Below are 21,818 nucleotides of genomic sequence, written 5' to 3'. Positions count from 1 at the left end.
AGTGATGACTTGTATGTTGCCATTGAAACTTGCAAAATAATTTTTTTAAGAGAAATTAAAAAATGCTGACAATCAACGGCGACACTAAAAAGTCGCCAATGAAACATGCAACATAATTTTTTTAAAATAAATTAAAAAATGCTGACAATCAGCGACAACAATAAAAAGTCGCCGCTGAAAGTCGATACAATTGCCACTGAAACTTGCAACATAATTTTTTTAAAAGAAATTAAAAAATACTGACAATCAGCGGCGACAATAAAAAGTCGCCGCTAAAACTTGCAACATAATTTTTTTAAAAGAAATTAAAAAATGCTGACAATCAATGGCGATACTAAAAAGTCACCACTGAAAGTCGACTTTTAGCAGTGACTTGTATGTTGCCGCTGAAACTTGCAACATAATTTTTTTAAAAGAAATTAAAAAATGCTGACAATCAGCAGTGACACAAAAAGTCACCGCTGAAACTTGCAACATAATTTTTTTTAAGAGAAATTTAAAAATGCTGACAATCAGCGACGACACTAAAAAGTCACCGCTGAAACTTACAACATAATTTTTTAAAAGAAATAAAAAATGCTGACAATCAACGGCGACAATAAAAAGTTGCCGCTGAAAGTCAATGCAAATCACCGCTGAAACTTATAATATAATTTTTTTAAAAAAAATTAAAAAATGCTAACAATTAGCGGTGACAATAAAAAGTTGCCGTTGAAAGTCGACTTTCAACAGTGACTTGTATGTCGCCGCTGAAACTTGCAACATAATTTTTTTAATAGAAATTAAAAAATGCCGACAATCAATGGCAACACTAAAAAGTCACCGTTGAAAGTCAACTTTTAGTGGTGACTTGTATGTCGCCTGAAACTTGCAACATAATTTTTTTAAAAGAAATTAAAAAATGCTGACAATCAGTGGTGATACAAAAAGTAGCTGCTGAAAGTCGACTTTCAGAGGTGACTTGTATGTCACCGCTGAAACTTGCAACATAATTTTTTAAAAGAAATTAAAAAATACTGACAATTAGCGGTGACACAAAAAGTCGTCGCTGAAAGTAGACTTTCAACGGCAATATACAAGTCGCCGCTGAAACTTGCAACATAATTTTTTTAAAAAAAATTAAAAAAGATGACAATCAGCGGCGACACTAAATAGTCACCGCTGATTCTTGACTTTTAACGGCGACTTGTATTTCGCCGCTGAAACTTGCAACATAATTTTTTTAAAAAATTATAACATATTTTAAAAAATGCTGACAATCAGCAGCGACACTAAAAGGTCATCGTTGATTCTCAACTTTCAGCGACGACAGTAAAAGTCATCGCTGAAAGTGTGACTTTGATGTCGCCACTGAAAGTCTGACAATCAGTGGCAACTATATCTTGTCGTCATTGAAAGTGTGCTTTTATTGTCGTCGTTGAAAGTCTTTTTTTTCTGTAGTGTCTGGTTGAAATGTGAATTGAGTGCTCTCATTGCATATCCTAATTAATATATTGTCATTGATAAAATAATAGATGATAATTTAAATTTTTTTGAGATATTATTTTTTACAACATTTTAATCCAATTGAAATTGACAATTAAAACAAAAAAATTATCAAACAATAAAAGACTGCATGGAGACATGTGTGATCAACAAAATGGAAGGAAATTGAATTTGCAGCCATTCACTTAATGAGTATTTCAGTTACATCTATTAAATAAATCACATTGTCCTTTCAAAAAATTTAAATTGAATACTTTCCAAATATTATATACAAAAATTATTGATAGTTGTTTGATTCAATTGAATAATTGTTATCCTACTATGTGAGAGAGTAAACTTACGCTAGTTATTGGATCTGAATTCGAGAGGATTTTTCTGTTTAATTGGTAAAAAGAATGGAGGGGAGAGGACCTCTTTCCTCTCAAATGGGAAATTGGAAGAGATAATTAACCAAACCGAACGGATGGATATGAGATTAGGAGTTTTTTAATTTATCATATTGTCATTTTTATTTTTATGTTTTCATATAATTATTGTAGAGTATTTTTTTAAAATCATTTTTGAAAATATTTTTTGAAAAAATATTTCAATTATCATTTTTAAAAATATATCTAAATTGGTGAAGTGAACGTGAACAAATAATTTGTTTTTATTAACATAATTATCATTAACAATAAAATATAATATTTTTCACCTTTTATGTAATAAAACATGAAAAATTTTATTTTTTTTATTTTTTGAGACATAAAACAAAAAACAAATTTCAAACCCATTTTTTCAAAATTAAAATAAGAAAAAAATGACAATAAAATTCCATCAAAATATATAAATGATAATCAGATCTTTCAAAATATTATAATTCCTCCCAAGTCCCTAGGTACTTTTTTTGGCATTAATTATTTTAATTAATGACCAAATTGCCTTTGTTTAAAAGATTTGCGTGAAAAATTATGATTTCTTATTCAATATTTGTGATTCATAGGATAAAAGCTGTAACTAGTGATTTTTAGAAGTTGGATTTTAATGATAAAAAAAATTTCATGTCAGAAGTTATGATTTCTTGTTTAATATTGTGATTCACAAAATAAAAGTTATGATTGTTAAAACAAAAGTTGTGACAAGTTATTTTTTGAATTTAAACTTTAATGATAAAACAAATTTCACGTGAAAATTGTAATTTCTTGTTCCATTTTTATAATTTATAAAATAAAAATTGTGATTAGAATTGGTTATTATAAATAAGGGGCAATTTAATCATTTAACCTAAAATTATTAATATTATAAAAGTATTCATGAACTTGAGAGAATTATGATATTTTGAAAGACCTAATTGTCATTCTTATATTTGATAGGATTTTAATGTCATTTTTTCTTAAAAATATTTTGAAAACAGGAAATCAAACAGTTCCCAAAAATCTCTCCCCTCTTATTTTCTTTATTAAATCAAACAATTGTAAGAGCTAGAAATTATTCCCTCGGATCCTGAGACATTTTAATTTTTAACTACATCGCCAAAAGCAATTAATGAATTAAATCGTTAAAAATTGTTTAAGAATAAAAATGATTTTTCTAACTTATCCCTGTTTAAAATTAGAATTTAAAAAAACTGTAAATAGAAATGACTTAAAAAAAAACCAATTAATACTCCATTTTTTAATAAAAAATATACCTCTTATCTTCATTACAAGATATTTTTGATCCATTTTTATAATTTTTAAATTCGTTTTTTTTATTTTCTGATTAACTAACATTTAAAGTCAATTTTGTTAATAATAGAGGTTATATTATATTATTTTTAAAAGTTGATGGAATAATTTATATAATAAAAAAAATTTTAAGATCTATACAGCTAGTCAACAAAATTATGAAACAATTTACTCATTAACCCTTAATAAAGCAAACAACCAAAAAAATTGGTTCAATTAGTTCATATTTAACTCTTAACTCTTAAAATAGAGGATGTGAAGCTCTTGTTGACAGATGATTTATTCCCAAGCGCTTTTTAATTTAGAAACATCAACTTCCACACCGAACTCGCCTAAATTTTAAAACAACAGTAAACCAACAAAAGTGAAATCATGAAATGCGAACCTGACGCCCCGCCACTTCCAACGAACAGTTGCCTTCTCTTTCGATCTTAGGATCCGCCATTTCCGAGTTCCCTCCCAAAATCGCCTTTGCTTTTGATCGCCGTGCTCTTCGCTACCCTGCGACTGCGCTTCCCCTCTGCCTCTCTCTCTCTCTCTCTCTATGAATAATATTCCAGATAATTCTTAAATTATAAAATGTTTTAATAAAAAATACATCATATATGTGCTCTTTTGTAATTCACTTTTAAATTTCTTATAAGGGTAAGCGCGAACATTTCTTGAATTGATCAACTGCCCATGTGGGACGTGGGTGTCCCTCGCCAAAAGAAAATACTCGCTCTCTGTGTTACATTTACTAAAATGTACTTACATTTTTTGAGGTTTTGAATATTTTAAAAATATGAGATTTTTTATTATTTTAAAGTATAATTAATGTGCTTTTATTAAAAGCGTCCATAATAAATAGTTACTTTTTTATTTATTTAAAGTAAAATAACTTATTAAATAAGGATAAATATGAAAAGATGATGTTATTTAAAAGACAACTAATAATTTTATTGAAAAAGTTTGATTCTATTAAAACTGTTTTATATTTTTAATGAAGGGAGTATTAAATATAATTGTGAATCTTATTTTTTAAAAACATATTAACTTTTAATATATCATTCGTTTAATCTGGGAGCAAAAAATATTTAAAGAATCAAATAATAAGAAGTAGTCTGAAATATTCGTTAAAAAAAAAAGAAATAATCTTGAAATAAAGTTCATCAATAAAAAATTATTTTTTAAAAATATCTTATATTATAAAATATCAAATTACTATAAAAAAATATCTTTATAATGGTAAGTATTGTTTTCACAAGAATCTAAACTACACTTTTTTTAAGAGGAAAAAAAAAAAAAACCTTGAATCTATATTTGAACGGATGTCTCTTCATAAATATCCTATCTAAAATTACAAACCAATAGGAGGGTACTTTTTAAGTCTCACAATTAATAAATATTAATAATAATGATTAATAATGTATCATTAAAAAAAAAAAATATTGATTTTTCCTAATAATTTAAAAACATAATCACCTGTCTTATTATAATATTATATATATAATATAATATTTATTCTTTATTAAGAAGATATATCAATCCTAAAGGGAGAAAGCTCGTTCGAGAGCCGACAACAATCTCCTGTTGATAAAACACAGCTCCGTGGGTAGGCCTCTTAATAATGTAAGTGTGTTATATGAGCATAAATTTAAAGAGAGAACATATTTCAAAATACTAACATATTAAATGAGAGAATTGTTGAACATGTAAACCTCATTTCAATATACCTCATCAATGTGAAATGTATGACACAAAAAACATAGCCATATTAGTACAGGTTTTTAATCATTGGATATATTTCTCACTCACAAATGTGAACACTTTTTAGGCCTGAATCTTTGTAATGTATGAGTGTCAAAATCTCAAGAAAATGTCCCCCCCCCCCCCCCCATTTCGACCTCCATCCCTAAAGTCAAGGAGTGGGAAAACAAAAGTCTTCAAAAGCTTATGATTATGATGACCTCGACATTCTTATTTTATATTTTGTGTTTATTTTTTATAAAATTATTTTACATAATTTCTTACACACCTGCCAACTGCCCGGGTCGTCTTTTTGTAAGTGCATTATTGTCTTGGACTTTTCTACAAATTGTATTTTTTTTTTTTATTAATGGTGATAAGCGAGATGTCCATGATAATAATAGTAGTCTGAAAAGTTTAGGTGGAAGTGGGTCCTGGGACTCATCAGGAGGGGCCGTACATGCTTATAAAATAAAATAAAAAAAACGTATATAAATATTTATAAATTACCTATCAATAATATTTTCAAAAATAGTATAAATATATAGAATTCATACAGAAATTAATTTTCAGTTTTTAGCTATTTATCGAAGTTCAAAAATTACCTCTGGGGGCCATGATTAATAGTTGACTTTTAGGTTTCCTTTGATTATTAAAAAAAATTAAATGAATGGATTAAGAAAATAAATGTAAAAATAAGATAATTAAAATGTGTTGAGAGATAAGTGAATCATATTCTTAAGGGAGAATAGTGATTTAGTTCATGAAATTTTAGGAGTCATAATTTATGAGAATTTTAAAAGATACGGTGATTCTCACATTTTTAGTATATAATATGAGTTTTATCATACTTATTATGAAAAAATAATTTAGTTCATTTTTATTTTAATTTTTTTAATTTATTTCATTAACCAAACGGGACCTTAAGGAATTACTCCCTGGCTTTTATTATAAGATGTTTCGTACATTTTTATATGGGTTAAGAAAAGTTGTTACATGGTTTTTATTTGTCCAAAAGCATTCAATTATTCTAATTATAACCCTATTCATCTTCGCTCTTTGAAGAAAAGACCACAAAACCTTGGTTGGTCCAGTCACCAGATCAATATTGAAACTCTATGATGAGTGAAAAAGGATAATATAATATTTTAATATAATACTATAAATTTGATTAATCATCTAGAAGCATCTTTTTAATTGGGAAGGAGCGAGGAACTATATCCAAATAGATGTGTGAACATGAATTTGTCAAATCTTCAGGGTGTTGATGTTGCTAGTACAAAAAGCCTTTATTTTTTTACATTGATGAAGGGACATAGAAACTTGGGATGTAATATGTGAACAATTCTGCGTTGGTGTTTCAACTTGCAAAAAAATAAAGTCACTTATTACATTAATTTTTTTTAATAAAGCATACATTAGTCAAAAGCAATTTCAAAGCAGGATCATCATCTCCGAGCTTACATTTTCATCAACTATCGCCTCCTGTGGGGAAGTGGAGGTTGATTAAAGATACAAAAATTAACATTCAAATTATACATGAAATAGCTTTGCTAATCTATCACTATAAGAATTACAATTTCTATTAAAATGATGGGATGTTAGCCTCCACTCTCTATAGTATAGCAGCCTAGCTTCATCGATGATATCCTTGAAGAGGTGACCATCTTCACAACCTTCTTGAATAAATTAAATAGCTTCAATGCAATTATTGTAAATATCCACATCCTTAAACTTGTAAAACCAGCATAGTTGGAGGCCTTGAATAATAGCTAGAACCTCCGCAATCACAGGGAAAATTTATCCACGTCCCCAAACTTATTAAATTGATTTTGGTTGAGAATTGTTTATGTGAAAAATCCCCATCAATAGTGATTTTATTTATTTATTTTAAAAATGATATATTGAAAGTACTTTTTCTGGATCACAATATAGGATATTAGTAATTAATTCATGGTTTTCAAAAAATGTAAGTTAAAATGTAAATTTCTTAAGAAAATTTTGCATTTTTCTAATAATACACTCAGTAAATATCCTATATAAGTGTCTTGTAATAACAATTAAAATTTCAATACATCATTTTTTTCAAAAATAGTAATAAATGAAGTAGGGGTATGGTTGAAAATCAATTATAAAAAATACTCAATGCCTTATATTTTGAACTAAGTAAAATTTTTAGAAGATATCATATATTATGATCTGAAGGAAGTAACTTTCTACAAGGTAAATTAATTATTTGGTCTATATAATTTTGATTTAATTATAATTCAACTATTAAACTTTAACTCATTATAACTTATTTCTATTAGTTTAGGTTGGGTTGTAACATAGTCTTTGAAGTTTGACTTGCTATAACTTAGTCTTTTTAATTTTAATCATTTAAAATACTAGGCCCAGTATTTTAGAAAATAAAATGATAAACATTAAAATCATAAATATAAAATAATTTTAATATTTATAATCTTTATAAAGATCAAATTTTTTAGTAATTTAAAATATTATTTCATAAATTTCAAAATAATTTTATTTTTAAAATATATGAACCAATATTTAAATAGTTAAAATTATAGAGACTAAGATACAGGGAGTTAAATTTTAGATATTAAGTTACAACCGATTCAAAACTATAAAAATTAAGTTACAATGAGTTAAAGTTTAGAAATTAAGTTATAACTAATTCAAAATTATAATGAATAAATGATTAATTTTTTCATGATTTTTTGGAAAGTTCATCAATAACAACTAACATCAAAACAAACTTTTTCACCAAAACCAATTCTAAATGTTTGTCTTTGAGCTCACCAAAACATAATTTATATATCTCATACAAAATATAAACACCTCTCGCTTGACCATGTTTTGTAATGCACACTATCGTCAATATAATGCTCATCACCTGCGTTTTCTAGTAATTAAATTGTTTAATTAACACCAAAAAGTACTTAGCCACACGTTCTGAATAATGTTGTTGAACCAGTCCTAGTGTATAGAGTCATGTATTGTATATCATCATCTTTCACTCATTTTTTGAAAGTACTATATTGCCTTGTATGCTTAGATAGTTCTCATCCTTTATTTATCTGATTTTAAACTCCTTTCTATAATTTACAAATCAAGAGCATGGTATCACAGTTAATTAATATATTAATAATTAATAATATATCATAAAATTAAAAACATTTATCACCCATTATATACCAACAAGAAGCTTTGTCCCACTATGTGGGTGAACTACAATTAAGGATTGCATTATACCATTGTGCTCGATCTATTATGTATCTTCACTCTTCTAGCCTTATTCTCCATTGGAACCACACATAGCTTGTATTCTATGTGTAACATCTCCATTAATTTTTCACCATCATTTTGAATAATTGCTTTCAAATATCTAAACTTTTTTACTTGTGATAAAATCTTATCTTTCAATTTTACTTTCAAATTACTACTAACTACATAACATCTTAATCAAAATTACAGTATATATACTCCGTCTTACTCCTATTCAAGTAAAAACCTTTCGATTCTAAAATCCTTTTCCATATATAATTCAAGTTTGGAGTTATTCTTTTTTATATTGACTACGTAATAAACATTTGCAAAAAGTTTGAATTGGGAATTTTCTTTTACCAGCTGTTATATATATATATATATATATATATTCTTTGTTAACAAGACATATCAGGCTTGTATATATAACAAGCAAATCATTACATCAAACAAACATTACAAGGACATATCGTATCAGTAAAGTTTTTAATCATTGGATATATTTCTCACTTACAAATGTGAACTCTTTTTAGGCGTGAATCTTTGTATCATTTGTAAATTGTATTAGAACAATATATCTACTATAAGGTTTTTCATCCAATTTTCATTGTGATCACTCTCACAAGTCTACAAGATCAATATAATAATAAATCTGGAGTATTTCAAGTTGAACTTGGAGGAAGATAGTGATTTTTGTTATTTATAAAAACAAATAAGAGTTTTGAAAATGATTTAATAACTAATTAAATAAGGCAAATAAAATGATAAAAGTGATGAACTAACTAATTAGAAAAGTGATAGGGATTAGGATTCACCTACTGAGATGTTTATTCTAATTCAGTTAAATATCTTCACTTATTTATAATGATAACTATTACTAAAGTATCCTAATTATCTTTTAGTATATTAGGGCTTATTTATCTAATCTAGGTTGAATAAGCTCTCGCTAATCCTATTGAAACCTTAAATAAACCATGAAGCTACAATCTAGACACTATAGATCCTTAATTATTTCAAATTTATTTATCTATGTCTATCTCTCTAAGTCTAGGTTAAATCTTCACATCACAGTTGTGTTACAGAGAGACATACTGCTTTGCCGTCATGAATAATATTGTGGACAATGCATTGTTACCATGGTCTCACTGTTGGCTTCTTCCTCGGGGCAATAAGATTAGTATTATGCTGCCTCTTGATTTCATGAACATTTCATATAGTGTAATATCCTCCCCCTTCGAGAAGTTCCTTGAGATTATTTTGGATTTAAGGATAATATAAGATCGTGTTTAAGATATTTTAGGCTGAGGAAAAAATTGTAACATGTTAAGTTTTATGACTTAATTAATATTATGAAGAAATTATTCCATGAAAATTTGAATTTACTATGTAATTGTTTGAGTAAGAAGAATTTACTCAAAATGAAATAAATTCTGAGAATTTAATATAAAAAATATTTTTGAAGAAGGGAAAATTTATAAAGTTGAGAGAGATTAAACAAATAGGATATTAAATATTTTATTTAAGAAATTATATTTATTTAAATATCATTTAAATTATATTGAAACCAAATATAATTAAGATTTAATTCTTGATTTTTAAAAGAGTTTTAATTAATAGTAAATAAGTTATACTAGAGGATTAAAAGTATTTAAAAAAATATGGAGAGAAAGTAAGCTCTGAAAGATATGTAGATAGGTAGATATATATATATATATATATATAATGTGAAAAAAAGAGGAAAAGAAATAAGATAAAAAAGAAAATAAATAAATACATACATACCTATATATATATATATAAAAGCAATATTAGTATTTAAAAAAATTAAGAAAAGGAAAGCAACAAAACAATAATATATATATATATATATATATAAACATATATACTATACCAACGTTGGGCTCATGGCCCACCCTTGGTTGGGTGAGGGTATTATAAACACCCTCATCCATGTTGCTTCAGCGAGGATGCATGCTTCGGCGCGTGGCGACTGGGGCAGGTTCGCGAGAGAGAGCGTGAGCGACCGTTCAAGGCGAGGGAATTTTTAAAGTCATAGTAATTTCAAGAGTGGATTGAGATTTTATAACACTGTTAGGAGTTTCCTTAAGGATTCGTTAATTTTACTTCGACATTTGAATTAGTTGAAGGATTTGAGAGACCTCCGGTTCTTTGAATAAATTCGAGTTCAGATCACTTCTTTTTAAGTTACCTTGTATGCTAGTATGGATAAATAACTAAATCTTTTTGTATGCTAACATCGAATTGAACCTAAATAGTATGTCTATAATAATGTTATTTGGAAACTCGGCCTAATGGTTAATAAAGTAAATTTTTTGGAACTTTTATATAAAACTATGGTTAGTGGAAAGCCCTTGAAAATTTTATAATTACTTGTTTGAAATTTTTGGGACCAGACAGACTTGCATTAATCATAATTTGATTGGTTAGAATTGGTTGAGCTGTTTGAATTGATATAATATATGAAATTTAATAGTGTCTATTGAATAATAAATGTTGTAAATTTTGAGACATACTTATTGTGAAAATTGTAAGTTGACTTGGAATAAAGAAATGATAAAAATATAACTATTGTTAAAAAGAATTTTTGAGATATTATTTGGCTTGCTTTATGAAATCAAAATAATTGTTATCTAAATATTAAGTGTTATGATATTTATTTGGCTTGTTTTATGAAATCATATAATTGTTATCTGAATATTAAGTGTTATGATATATATTTCCATGAGATATTGTGTGTGTGTGTGTTGCTTTCTTGAATTATGATTATGTGTGTTTCTAGCATGCTTTTGTGTGTGTGTGTGTTGCTTTCTTGAATTATGATTACGTGTGTTTCTAGCATGCTTGTTATGCTTGTTTGAGATACAATGCTTGTGTGTGTGGGGTGTTATTTCTTTCCAAGCATGCTAGCTTTCTTGAATTATAATTTAAACTTTTCTAATATGTTTGTTTGTGCCTTCTTGAATTATGATTTAAACATTTCTAGCATGCTTGTTGTGCTTGTTTTTGAGACCTAATGCTTTTGTGTGTGCGTGCGTGCGTGTGTTTCATTCCAACCATGCTAGCTTTCTTGAATTATGATTTAAACTTTTCTAGCATGCTTTTATGTGCGCGCGCGCACCTCATAAGAATAATTACCTTTATTTGAGTGTTTGTTTAATACATTTGCTTTTGTTTTACTTTGGAATATATAAGTTTGGAAAAAAAAAAACTTTTAGCCTTTTCTACTATAATAGCTTGTAATGCTGTTTTGAAACCTTTTTTCTATGATAGTAGGTACTCATGTTAATTATATTAAGATGAATATTTTTATAACCATGGTAGCTCTCTAAACTTTAATTTAAATTCTTTTCTACTATGATTACCTTTTAAAAAATATTTAAAAATTAGTTTTAAACTTGTATACCATGGTAATTATTTTCATTGGTTTAAATCTTTTTATTAGCCTGATATTTGGTTAATTTTTTTTTTGTTAGAAAAGGCTAATCCAACATATTAAATATGAAAATTTATTTTTTTAAAATATATTAATTAACATGGTAGATATTTCTAATTTTCATTATATATTAATTAGGAAGTCCAACAATCAAAAGAATTTCTAAGTTTCTATCTCCAACTGATTTGAGATAACTTGAAACAATTGGCTTTGATGATTATTGATATGAATGACTTTACCAATGAAATATAAGTAAGCCTAAAAATTGTAGGGAAGTCTATTACTTATAGAATCGCTAGAAATGATATCAATGATCTCATTATTTTAGAGTAGTTAGACTTATTAATAATTTAAGTTTTTATCATATAAATGTTTGTTTTTATTTCTAATTTAATATTTAATACTTTTTATATTATTGCTAACATATTTGTTATCATCAAAGGTACCTCCACAATATGTGTACCCAACTCAATGTGGATCATAATTATGGATTATTGTCTCCACTTTTAACTACATGTGGCAAAATGAATCTAAAAACATCTTATATTGAAAGGTCGATGCATGGGTTAAACAAGAGGTGTTGGTTTTCATCCATTATTAAAAAGTATTAAATTTCTAATTAATCTCTTAACTTATAAAAAATTTGCTTAATGATATGATATTAATGTAAACTAATATGGTGTAGAAATTATTGGATACTTCCTGTTATTTACCTATATGAAAATATTATATATTAGTTCTATTTGTTACAATGGAAAGTAAGTGGTGATATGAAGTCATTGTTTGAATTTTAAGTTTTTAAATAGCTCTATTTTGTGAAAATTATTAACATATATTTAATATTTTTTTAAGTGTACATATTTGACAAATAGATCTTTAATGATGTATTGGAGGTTAGAAGAGAACTGAAATCAAATGGGTGCATATACAAGTAAGTATTTCAAATTTATTTTTCCTAATTAAAATAAAGATTATATTATTAGTTTTATGAATTTAATTATTCTTATTTTCTTAATAATGTGCTCGATAATCATGAAATGTAGAATGTGGCTATTATACGATGCTTTTTATATAAGAAATCATCACTAAAGGTATTATCCACTCATTTCATAGAGTAATAATTTGTTAATAGTAATTTATATTTTGGAGCTCTCCCTATGCTTGAATTATTATTCATGCACATATTTTTAATAAATTTGTAGTATTTCAACAGTTTAGAGCCATATTTTGAGAAAAAGTTGAGACACACATGCAATATTTTGTCTAGTTCCTTCCTAGAATTAACAAGATTTGACTATAGTTTAGATAGATATTTATATTGAAAATGTAGATGTTCAGTTGATATGTCCATACTGAATATATTTGTATCGGTCTCTGGAGCTACTGTTTATATAAATGTATGTTTTATAAGTAAGGGATGTAAAGCACACAAAATGTGAGTTTTTTAAATAAAAAAATAGCAATTACCACAACAATTATGATAAATAACTGTTAGCAAAATAACTATTTATGATAACAGTTGTGGCTATAACTGTTGCCATAAATGGTGACTATTACCAATCATGGCGACAATTCAAAGAGTATCAATTACAGTGACAATTTTGAGCTTGAATTATAGCCATAATTGATTTAATTTTTGTGACATTTTCGTTACAAACTGTTGCAAAAATTCTTTTATTAATACTATACTTATTTCTATTACACTTCGTCTTATGGTATGAAAATAATTTTTAACTATAATGAAAATTACTTTTTGCATTAGTAGTTATGTTATAGAAGTTGATTGAGTTAGGCATATATCCAACCATTGTTTTTCAGGCAGCTGCTCCAAAGATAAACAATCTTAATCACTCAAGAAGGATTTTTTATGATCTTTAAATTAATTCCTTTCACTATGAATGCCATACGGTCTACTAAATGTCATTATAATCTACTTTATACCATTGCTGGCCCTTTAATAAAATTGGAGACTTGATAGGTGGTAGTTCCATGATTATGCCACACCATAATAGATTTGTTTAATGTTCATTCTCTACTTATTTGTCTCGTGATTACCTTTCACTCAACCTTTTTGAATGGCAGTTATAAAGCATGGTTAACAATGGACTTGCGATTCAATATTTCAACTACCTACTAGCCGCTTGGGTATCTTGGCACTTCTTTGCTTACTGTGGTACCTACTACGTTGGTGCTTTTAATGCATTTATGCTCAATCATTGTTATTCTCTACTATTCATGCTTTTTTGACCTTGAGGATAAGGTTAGTTTTGAGGGGAAAGGAAATGAAATGTCATGAAAGAGGGCTTTTTTGGAATAAAAGAGGTATGGGCTGGGAGTGCAGTAAATGGTCGAGCTCAAAAGGATGTCAAAGGATCTCACTGTCTTAGTGTCTCTCTTCTTCCCTCTGGCCATAATCTATTGATTATGGAGCTTTTCTTCTCTTACCTTCTATGACTTATTTCCTTCTTGTCTGGTATCTCTGTGCCTGCTCTATCCTTTTTATGTTTTCTTATTTCTATTACACCAAAACAAACCGAATCAAATCGATTGACTAGAAATATTGACACACAACAATGATTTTTAAATTTGGAAGTAGGAAATGTAGAAGTACATGTTTAATATTTTTGAAAGTATAAATTTTCCAAATAATTGAATTTTCATATTATAATATTAGGTTATAAATAATTAAACCGGAATGATGAAATTTCCATAACTTGGCTGCTAAATCATGGAAATGCGAGAAGCACATGCTTAATATATAATGTAGATTATCATAATATGAACAAAAGCAATTCAAATCAAACCAAACGCAGAGAAACCAAATTCAAAGTAGCCACATGATAAAACCAAACAACTAATATTCGCACTTAGCACATGACGATATAATTAAGCACAAAAAAATTATAGCAGTAATATAATACTAATAGTATGATCCTAAAAGCCATCAACAAAAGCACGGACAGTGTTTGTAGTAGTGAAGACGAAGACAGCGAATCCTACAATAGTCGAACTTGTTCTCCAAAGATCACGAAAATATGTAAACTTGAGGTGCTTCCATGCACTATCGCAATATTCTCTGACTGCTCTAATGATTTCGTTGTAAGTGCTTGAGTTTATCACCCATCCTTTGTTTAGCTTCTTGATCAAAGTGACCACTTCCTCATTTGTGTCCAGTGTATGGACCAAAACATATTTGTCAACAAGCAAAGCCACATCTTCTGGAGTGTCAATGAGATCTCTAAGCAAACGAACATAGGCGCTAAAGTGATGCTGAGTCGGATTGTAGTGATGTTGTTCGAAAGCAATGATGTTTCGGAAAATAACTTCTGCTAAGTCGTCTATGATTATTTTCGGGAAATCCAAACATGGTTGACAAGACCGAGCCTTGAATCTGATGTCCATCAAGCTTCTGTCATTGACTTGTTTAAAGTTTATCCCTGCCTTCTTCAATTTCGTTGCGCTCTTTAGACTATGGATTTGTTGACCCCTCTTGTTGTTTGAACTAGATTCATGTGGAAAATAAAGAAAATAAGCTGGAAGGTAAAGGTATCTGATGAGATCCGTGAAGTGTTTGATGGAATTATGGCGTACTGCGCGTTCTTGTTCCCTTTGGTTCCCTAAACATATTGGCAGATTGCTGAAGTAGTCAAGGCAGAGGTTTCGAAACGTTGGATGCTCTTGATCTTTTGGTTTGGGTGTACCATCATGACCGATAAATCTTTGATATAGCTCCTCTAAGACGAAAAGCGGAAGTTGATTTTCAGCAAGTAACAAGTCTCGCTGGATGTTATGAGAAAAAGAAGGTGTATTTAATGGATAATCATCTCCTTTGGGACTTGCTGCTGGTGATGAGTTCCTCAGAAAGTGCTCCAATATAAAGACAGCATCCTCCAATATGATTTCACAAATTTCTAGTTTTGTGCGCCAAAGACTGGAATGTGGATACTGATTGAAAATCATTTCAGAATTACTCTCAATGAAATCTTTAAAGTTATGTTGCAATGCTTCCATGTTCCGCACACGACTGAAGAAGTATTTGTTGTATTTAACTTTTTGCTTCTTTATTTCCCTACAAGAAGCATGGTCATAGTGAATAGGACCAATGGATACTAACAAAGGAGTATAAGCTTCTTGATTAAGCATCCGAAGAATCTCAGGAATCTTGCCGCAACACTCTCTTGACAATGAATCTGGTGGGATGTGAATCGAGATCTCTCGCTGCATTAATGGTGTAGATGAATTCATGTCCTAATAATGTAAACAATAATTAATCAATCAATTCAATAGCAACCTTCAATTCTCAAAATATACTGACTTTGCATATTGAAATCCATTTAATGCAATTACTTCTAACCAACTGTTACTTATTATAAGATATTTCTGAACACCTCACCAAAATTAAGGAAAGGTTATTAAGTTATTAATTTTATTTAGAAATTAAATAAATTTCAAATTTTACCAATGAAAACTTTTAAATTTGCATTACATTTTTTTTTACAGTTAATGAGTTGAAAGTTTGGATTAACAGTAACTTTTACAAAATGTTTTCCATTATCATTAGGAGGGAGTAAATACTCTTCTGATCCATGACTACAGCTATATAAATGACAATTGGATCTCTCTAAATGCAATAATTCCTCCCAAATCCCTAGTATCTTTCTAGCATTAATGATTTTAAATTAAATAATTAAATTACCCTTGTTTAAAAAATTTTACATAGGAAGTTGTGATTTTTTTTGTTTAATATTTACAACTCAAAATAAAAGTTGTGATGTGACTGGTGATTTTTATAACTTGAATTTTAATGATAAAAAAAATTTCACTTAAGAAGTTGTGATTTTTTGTTTAATATTTGTGAATAAAATTTGTAATTGCTAAAAAAAAATTGTAACTAGTTACTTTCAAAACTTGAATCTTAATAATTGAAGAAATTTCATATGAGAATCATGATTTTTTGTTCAATTTTTGATATTTATAAAATAAAAATTGTAATTAATTAAACAAAAGTTATAATTAGGACTGGTTATTTAAAAAAAAAAGATAATTTAATTATTTAACCTAAAATCATTACTGTCAAAAAGGTATTCAAAAACTTAAAACAAATTATAGCATTTTAACAAACCTAATTGTCATTTATATATTTCAGTGAGATGTTATTATCATTTTTGCTTAAAAATATTTTGAAAACAGGAAATCAAACAGTTCCTAAAATTCTCTTCCCTCATATTTTCTTTATTAAATCAAACAGCTAGAACTTATTCCCTAGGATCCTAAGACATTTTAATTTTTAACTACATCACCAAAACCAATTAAATCGTTGAAATTATTTAAGAATAAAAATGATTTTTCTAATTTATCCCTATTTAAAATTATGAATTTAAAAAAGATTTAAAATAACTGTAAATAGAAATTAAAAAAAAGCCAATTAATACTCCGTTTTTTTATGACAAATATATCTCTTGTTCTTCATTACAAGACACTTTTGGTTTATTTTTTAAATTTTTGAAGTTCTCTTTTTTATCATTTTTTATCAACTAACTAATAAAAATAATTTTTATTAATGACAAGTGTTAGATTACATTACTTTTAAAAGTTAGGAAAATAATTTATACAATAAAAAATTTCAGGGTTTATAGAATTATTGGACAAATTTATGAAATAATTTACTCATTTATCCTTAATAAAAAAATAACCAATAAATATTAATTTAATTAGTAAAGATTTAACTTATAATTCTTAAAATAAAGGAATCAGATTCTGCTATCATTATAACAACATTATTCATAGATAATTTGTAGATTTCTATAAACACTTTTTGAATTTAGAAACATGCTCACCTTTTAAGTTTTAAAACGTAAGCAAACAAACCAACGTGAAATGATGAAATACGAACCTGATGCGACGCCGTTTCAATTGAACAGTCGCCTTCGCTTTCGATCTGAGCATCCGCCATTTTCGAGTTCCCACCCAAAAATCGCCTTTGCTTTCGATCGCCGCGCTGTTCGCTTCCCCGCGACGGTGCTGCCCCATTACTTATCTCTCTCTATATATAATATTCCAGATCATTCTTAATTTATAAAGTATTTTAATAAAAACTACATTATCATGTGCTCTTTTATAATTTATTTTTTAATTTCTTACATGGGTAAGCGCGGACATTTCTTGAATTGATCAACTGGCCATGTGGGACGTGGGTGTCACTCGCCAAAAGAAAATGCTCGCTCTCCATGTTACATTTTATAAAATGTAATCCCTTAAAACAAAAATGTAAAACATTTTTAAGAATTTAAATATTAAAAAAATATAAAATATTTATAGTATTTTAAAGTATAATTAATATGCTTTTTATTAGAAGTGCTTCTAATAAATAAGTTATTTTTTTATTTAGTTTAAAGCAAGACACTTTATTAAATAGAGGTAAATAAAAATATGGTGTTATTTGAGAAACAACAAACTACTTTTTTAGAGGAGTGTGATTTTATTAAAAATATTTTATATTTTTAAATGGAGGGAGTGTTAAATATAATTGTGAATCTTATTTGCTAAAAACATATAAACTTTTAAATATATCTTTCATTTAATAAGGGGGAAAAAAATATTTAAAGACTCAAGTGATGAGAAGTAATCTTGGAATAAGTTCGTCAATGAAAAATTATTTTTTAAAATATCTTATATTATAAAATATCAAATTACTATTAAAAAAATATCTTATATAATGGTAAGCATTGTTGATCACGACAATCTAAACTATACTTTTTTTAAGAGGGAAAAAAAACCTTGAATCTATATTGGAACGGATCTCTTTTCATAATTGTCCTGTCTAAAATTACAAATCAAGAGGAGGGCATTTTTAAGTTTCACAATTAATATATTAATAATAACAATTAATAATGTATCCTAAAAAAAATAAAAAATATTGATTTTTCCCAATAATTTAAAAACATTGATAACCTGTTTTATATATATATATATATATAATTTATTATTTATTAAGAAGATATATCAATCCTAAGTAATACTACAATTTCCAAAAAAAAAATCTTGAATGCCACTTCGTTCAAGAGCCAACAACAATCTCCTATCAATCAGAAAGCTTCATGGGTAGGCCTCTTAATAAAAGTGTGTTATATGAGCATAAATTTAAAAAAAAAACATATTAAAAAAAACTAGCATATTAAATTAAAAAAAATTTTAAACTTATAAACCTCACTTCCTCATCAATGTAAAACTCATCACACAAAAACATAGTCATATTAGTACACGTTTTTAATCATTTCTCACTCACAAATGTGAACACTTCTTAGGCGTGAATCTTTGAATGACTGTCAAAATCTCAAGAAAATATTTTCCCCCTTCATTTCGACCTCTATCTCTAAAGTCAAAAGGTGGGAAAACAAAAATCTTGAAAAGCTTGTGATTATGATCACCTCGATGTTCTTATTTTATGTTGTGTCTATTTTTATAAAATTATCTTACATAATTTCTCACACTCCTGGCAACTGGCCCGGGTCGTCTTTTTATAAGTGCATTATTGTCTTGGACTTTTCTACAAATTGTATTTTTTATTAATAGTGAGATGTCGATGATAAATTGATAATAGTAGAAGTCTGAAAGGCACGTTCACGCCTTCACACGGCCAGTCAATGGTTTCTTATTCTTTCTTTTATAATAAAAAGTTTAAGTGGAAGTTAAGTGGGTCCCAGGTCTCATAAGGAGCTGGACATGCCTGTAAATTAAAAAAATATTTATAGATCATCCATTAATAATATTTTTAAAAATAGTACAAATATATAGATTTCATGTAAAAATTAATTTTCAGCTTTTAGCTTTTTATTGAGTCCGTGCAAAAATTAACAGATGACTTTTAGGTCTCCTTTGATTATTAAAAAAAAAAGGGATGAATGGATTGAAAAAAATAAAAATAAGATATAATTAAAATGTGTTGAGAGATAAATGAATCATATTCATAACGGAGAATGATAATGTAATTTATGAAGTCGGGAGTCATAATTTATGAAATTTTTTTAAGATGTGATGATTTTCACATTTATAATATATAATATTGAGTTTTATTATACTTATCATAAAAAAAAGTAATTCAGTTTATTTTTATTTTAATTTTTTTAATTTATTTTATTAACCAAATGGGGCCTTAAGGAATTACTCCCTGACTTTTATTATATTCATACATTTTTATATGAGTTAAGAAAAGCTGTTACATGGTTTTTATTTGTCCAAAAACATTCAATTATTGATCTAATTATAACCCTATTTATCTTCGCTCTTTGAAGAAAAGACCACAAAACCTGGGTTGGTCCTGTCACGAGACCAATATTAAAACTCTATGATGAGCGTAAAAAAGAAAATCTAATATTTTAATAGAATACTATAAACTTGATTAACTTTATCATCTATCAGCATAAGAATTACAATTTTTATTAAAATGATGGAGTGTTAGGACCTGGCTCCATCGATGATATCCGTCTTCACAACTTTTCTGAATGAATTGAATAACTTCAACACAGTCATTGTAAATATCCACATTCCTAAAATTATTAAATTGATTTTGGTTGAAAATTGTTTATGTGAAAAATCCCCATTAACAGTTATTTATTTATTTATTAAAAAATGATATATTAAAAGTATTTTCTCTAAACCACAATATAAAGTATTAGTAACTAATTCAATATTTTTAAAAAACGTAAGTTGAAATCTAAAATTCTTAAAAAAATTCACATTTTTAATTATACCTTCATTAAATGTTCTATATAACTGTACTTTTAATAATAATTAAAATTTAAATGCATCATTTTCTTAAAAAGATCAGAGTAATAATTGAAGTAGAGATATAATTGCAAAATCAATTGTAAAAGTTACTCAACGCCTTATATTTTGGATCAAGTAAAATTTTTAAAAAATATTCTATATTGTGGCTTGGAGGAAGTAACTTTTTACAAAATAAATTAATTATGTAATCTATATAATTTTGACACAATTTTAACTCACTTATTATTATTTTATATTTTCAGTCTATTTTTATAAAGTTATCTTACATAATTTCTTACACACCTCCCAACTGGCCTGGGTCGTCTTTTTATAAGTGCATTATTGTCTTGGACTTTTCTACAAATTGTATTTTTTTATTAATGGTGATACGGGAGATGTCGATGATAATGGTAAGGACTCGGTTTCGGTGGATGAGCACCACTGTGCTAAACGTCAATGCTACATCGTTTCATGGTGCCCCCACCCCCTTCCTTTTCAAAAACCAGTTATTATAAAAATAAATAAATATTATGATACTATATTAAATAAATAAATTTAAATTGTTGAAGTTTGAGTTCAACAGTTCAAATATAGAACTTGACTTGAATAGTTTAGAAATATACTGAAAAAATTAGAACTGTAATTAAAATAATAATAAATAAATATTTACTAAATGTAGGTGTTCGTCTACAAACAACAAGCTATCAAGTGTGTTAGAGATGTTGAGTCTCTAATTGATAATAAAAGGATCTCCAGGGTCACTTACCATAATTTACCCTGATGTCAAAGATACACAAGACTTGGTGGAACAAGGGTTTTGATTATTATTGAAGTGTAAAATGATTACAAATCTAAACTGAAGAAATAAAGGTAATTGATAAACCTAAGAATTATAGATGCAGAATGCAAGTCTTTGGAGTGTTAACTATTGTCTTCTTCTATGCTTTGGTAGTCTATTTATAGTGATAAAGTGATGGCAACTTCTCCTTTAGAATTTAGAATATTGTTTTGAAGAATCGGGGATTTCGTGAGACTCATGGCATGATCTTCACTCATTGTCTTTCATTTTTGGTAGCCAGCCTGTCTTGCCTAAATATTTGAGCACGATGATATTGTTCTCACAAGATCTGAGATCATTTGAGATCGTGTTTTTATGTACCAATGATCCACCGAGTGGGTTTGCAACTAGTGAAATTTCAACATGCTATCTAGCTATGGCTTTTCATTGAGCTCGGAGTTGGACTCTTTATCTAGATGATTAATTAGGCTTGACTCTTCAGTCACTTAGCCCATTTGACTTTATGACCTACCTAATGTTTTGATAAGTGACTTTTTATAATTAGCTCAAACAGTAGAAAACTCTTTTAACAGGAATTTGAACCTTATTTGCTACGTTAGGAGCAGCTAGTTCA

At 27.6% G+C, this 21,818-nt stretch overlaps 1 protein-coding gene across 1 annotated transcript; it reads right to left on the bottom strand.

Moving 5' to 3' along the window:
* Nucleotides 1-14,454: 14,454 nt before the first annotated feature.
* On the bottom strand, nucleotides 14,455-17,629 carry LOC129312521 (UPF0481 protein At3g47200-like). Its single transcript, XM_054955165.1, has 2 exons — nucleotides 17,534-17,629; nucleotides 14,455-15,888 (listed from the first exon to the last, which is right to left on the bottom strand). Exons 1-2 carry the CDS (start codon nucleotides 17,591-17,593, stop codon nucleotides 14,575-14,577), a joined length of 1,374 nt encoding a protein of 457 aa, XP_054811140.1. The 5' UTR covers nucleotides 17,594-17,629; the 3' UTR covers nucleotides 14,455-14,574.
* Nucleotides 17,630-21,818: the final 4,189 nt, after the last annotated feature.

The sequence above is a fragment of the Prosopis cineraria genome, unplaced genomic scaffold (assembly GCF_029017545.1).
Source record: "Prosopis cineraria cultivar Desert tree isolate PC_DT_omini unplaced genomic scaffold, ASM2901754v1 PC6, whole genome shotgun sequence".
NCBI classification, from domain to species: domain Eukaryota; kingdom Viridiplantae; phylum Streptophyta; class Magnoliopsida; order Fabales; family Fabaceae; genus Prosopis; species Prosopis cineraria.
Note: the sequence above shows the minus strand (reverse complement) of the source record. Positions and strands in the feature narration are given on the sequence as shown.

Bases quoted from the DNA above. Each gene is read 5' to 3' on its own strand.
- LOC129312521 (XM_054955165.1), bottom strand. From the start codon at position 17,593: ATGGCGGATGCTCAGATCGAAAGCGAAGGCGACTGTTCAATTGAAACG. The intron at 15,889-17,533 runs GTTCGTATTTCA...TTACATTATTAG, and splicing joins TTGAAACGGCGTCGCATCAG to GACATGAATTCATCTACACC.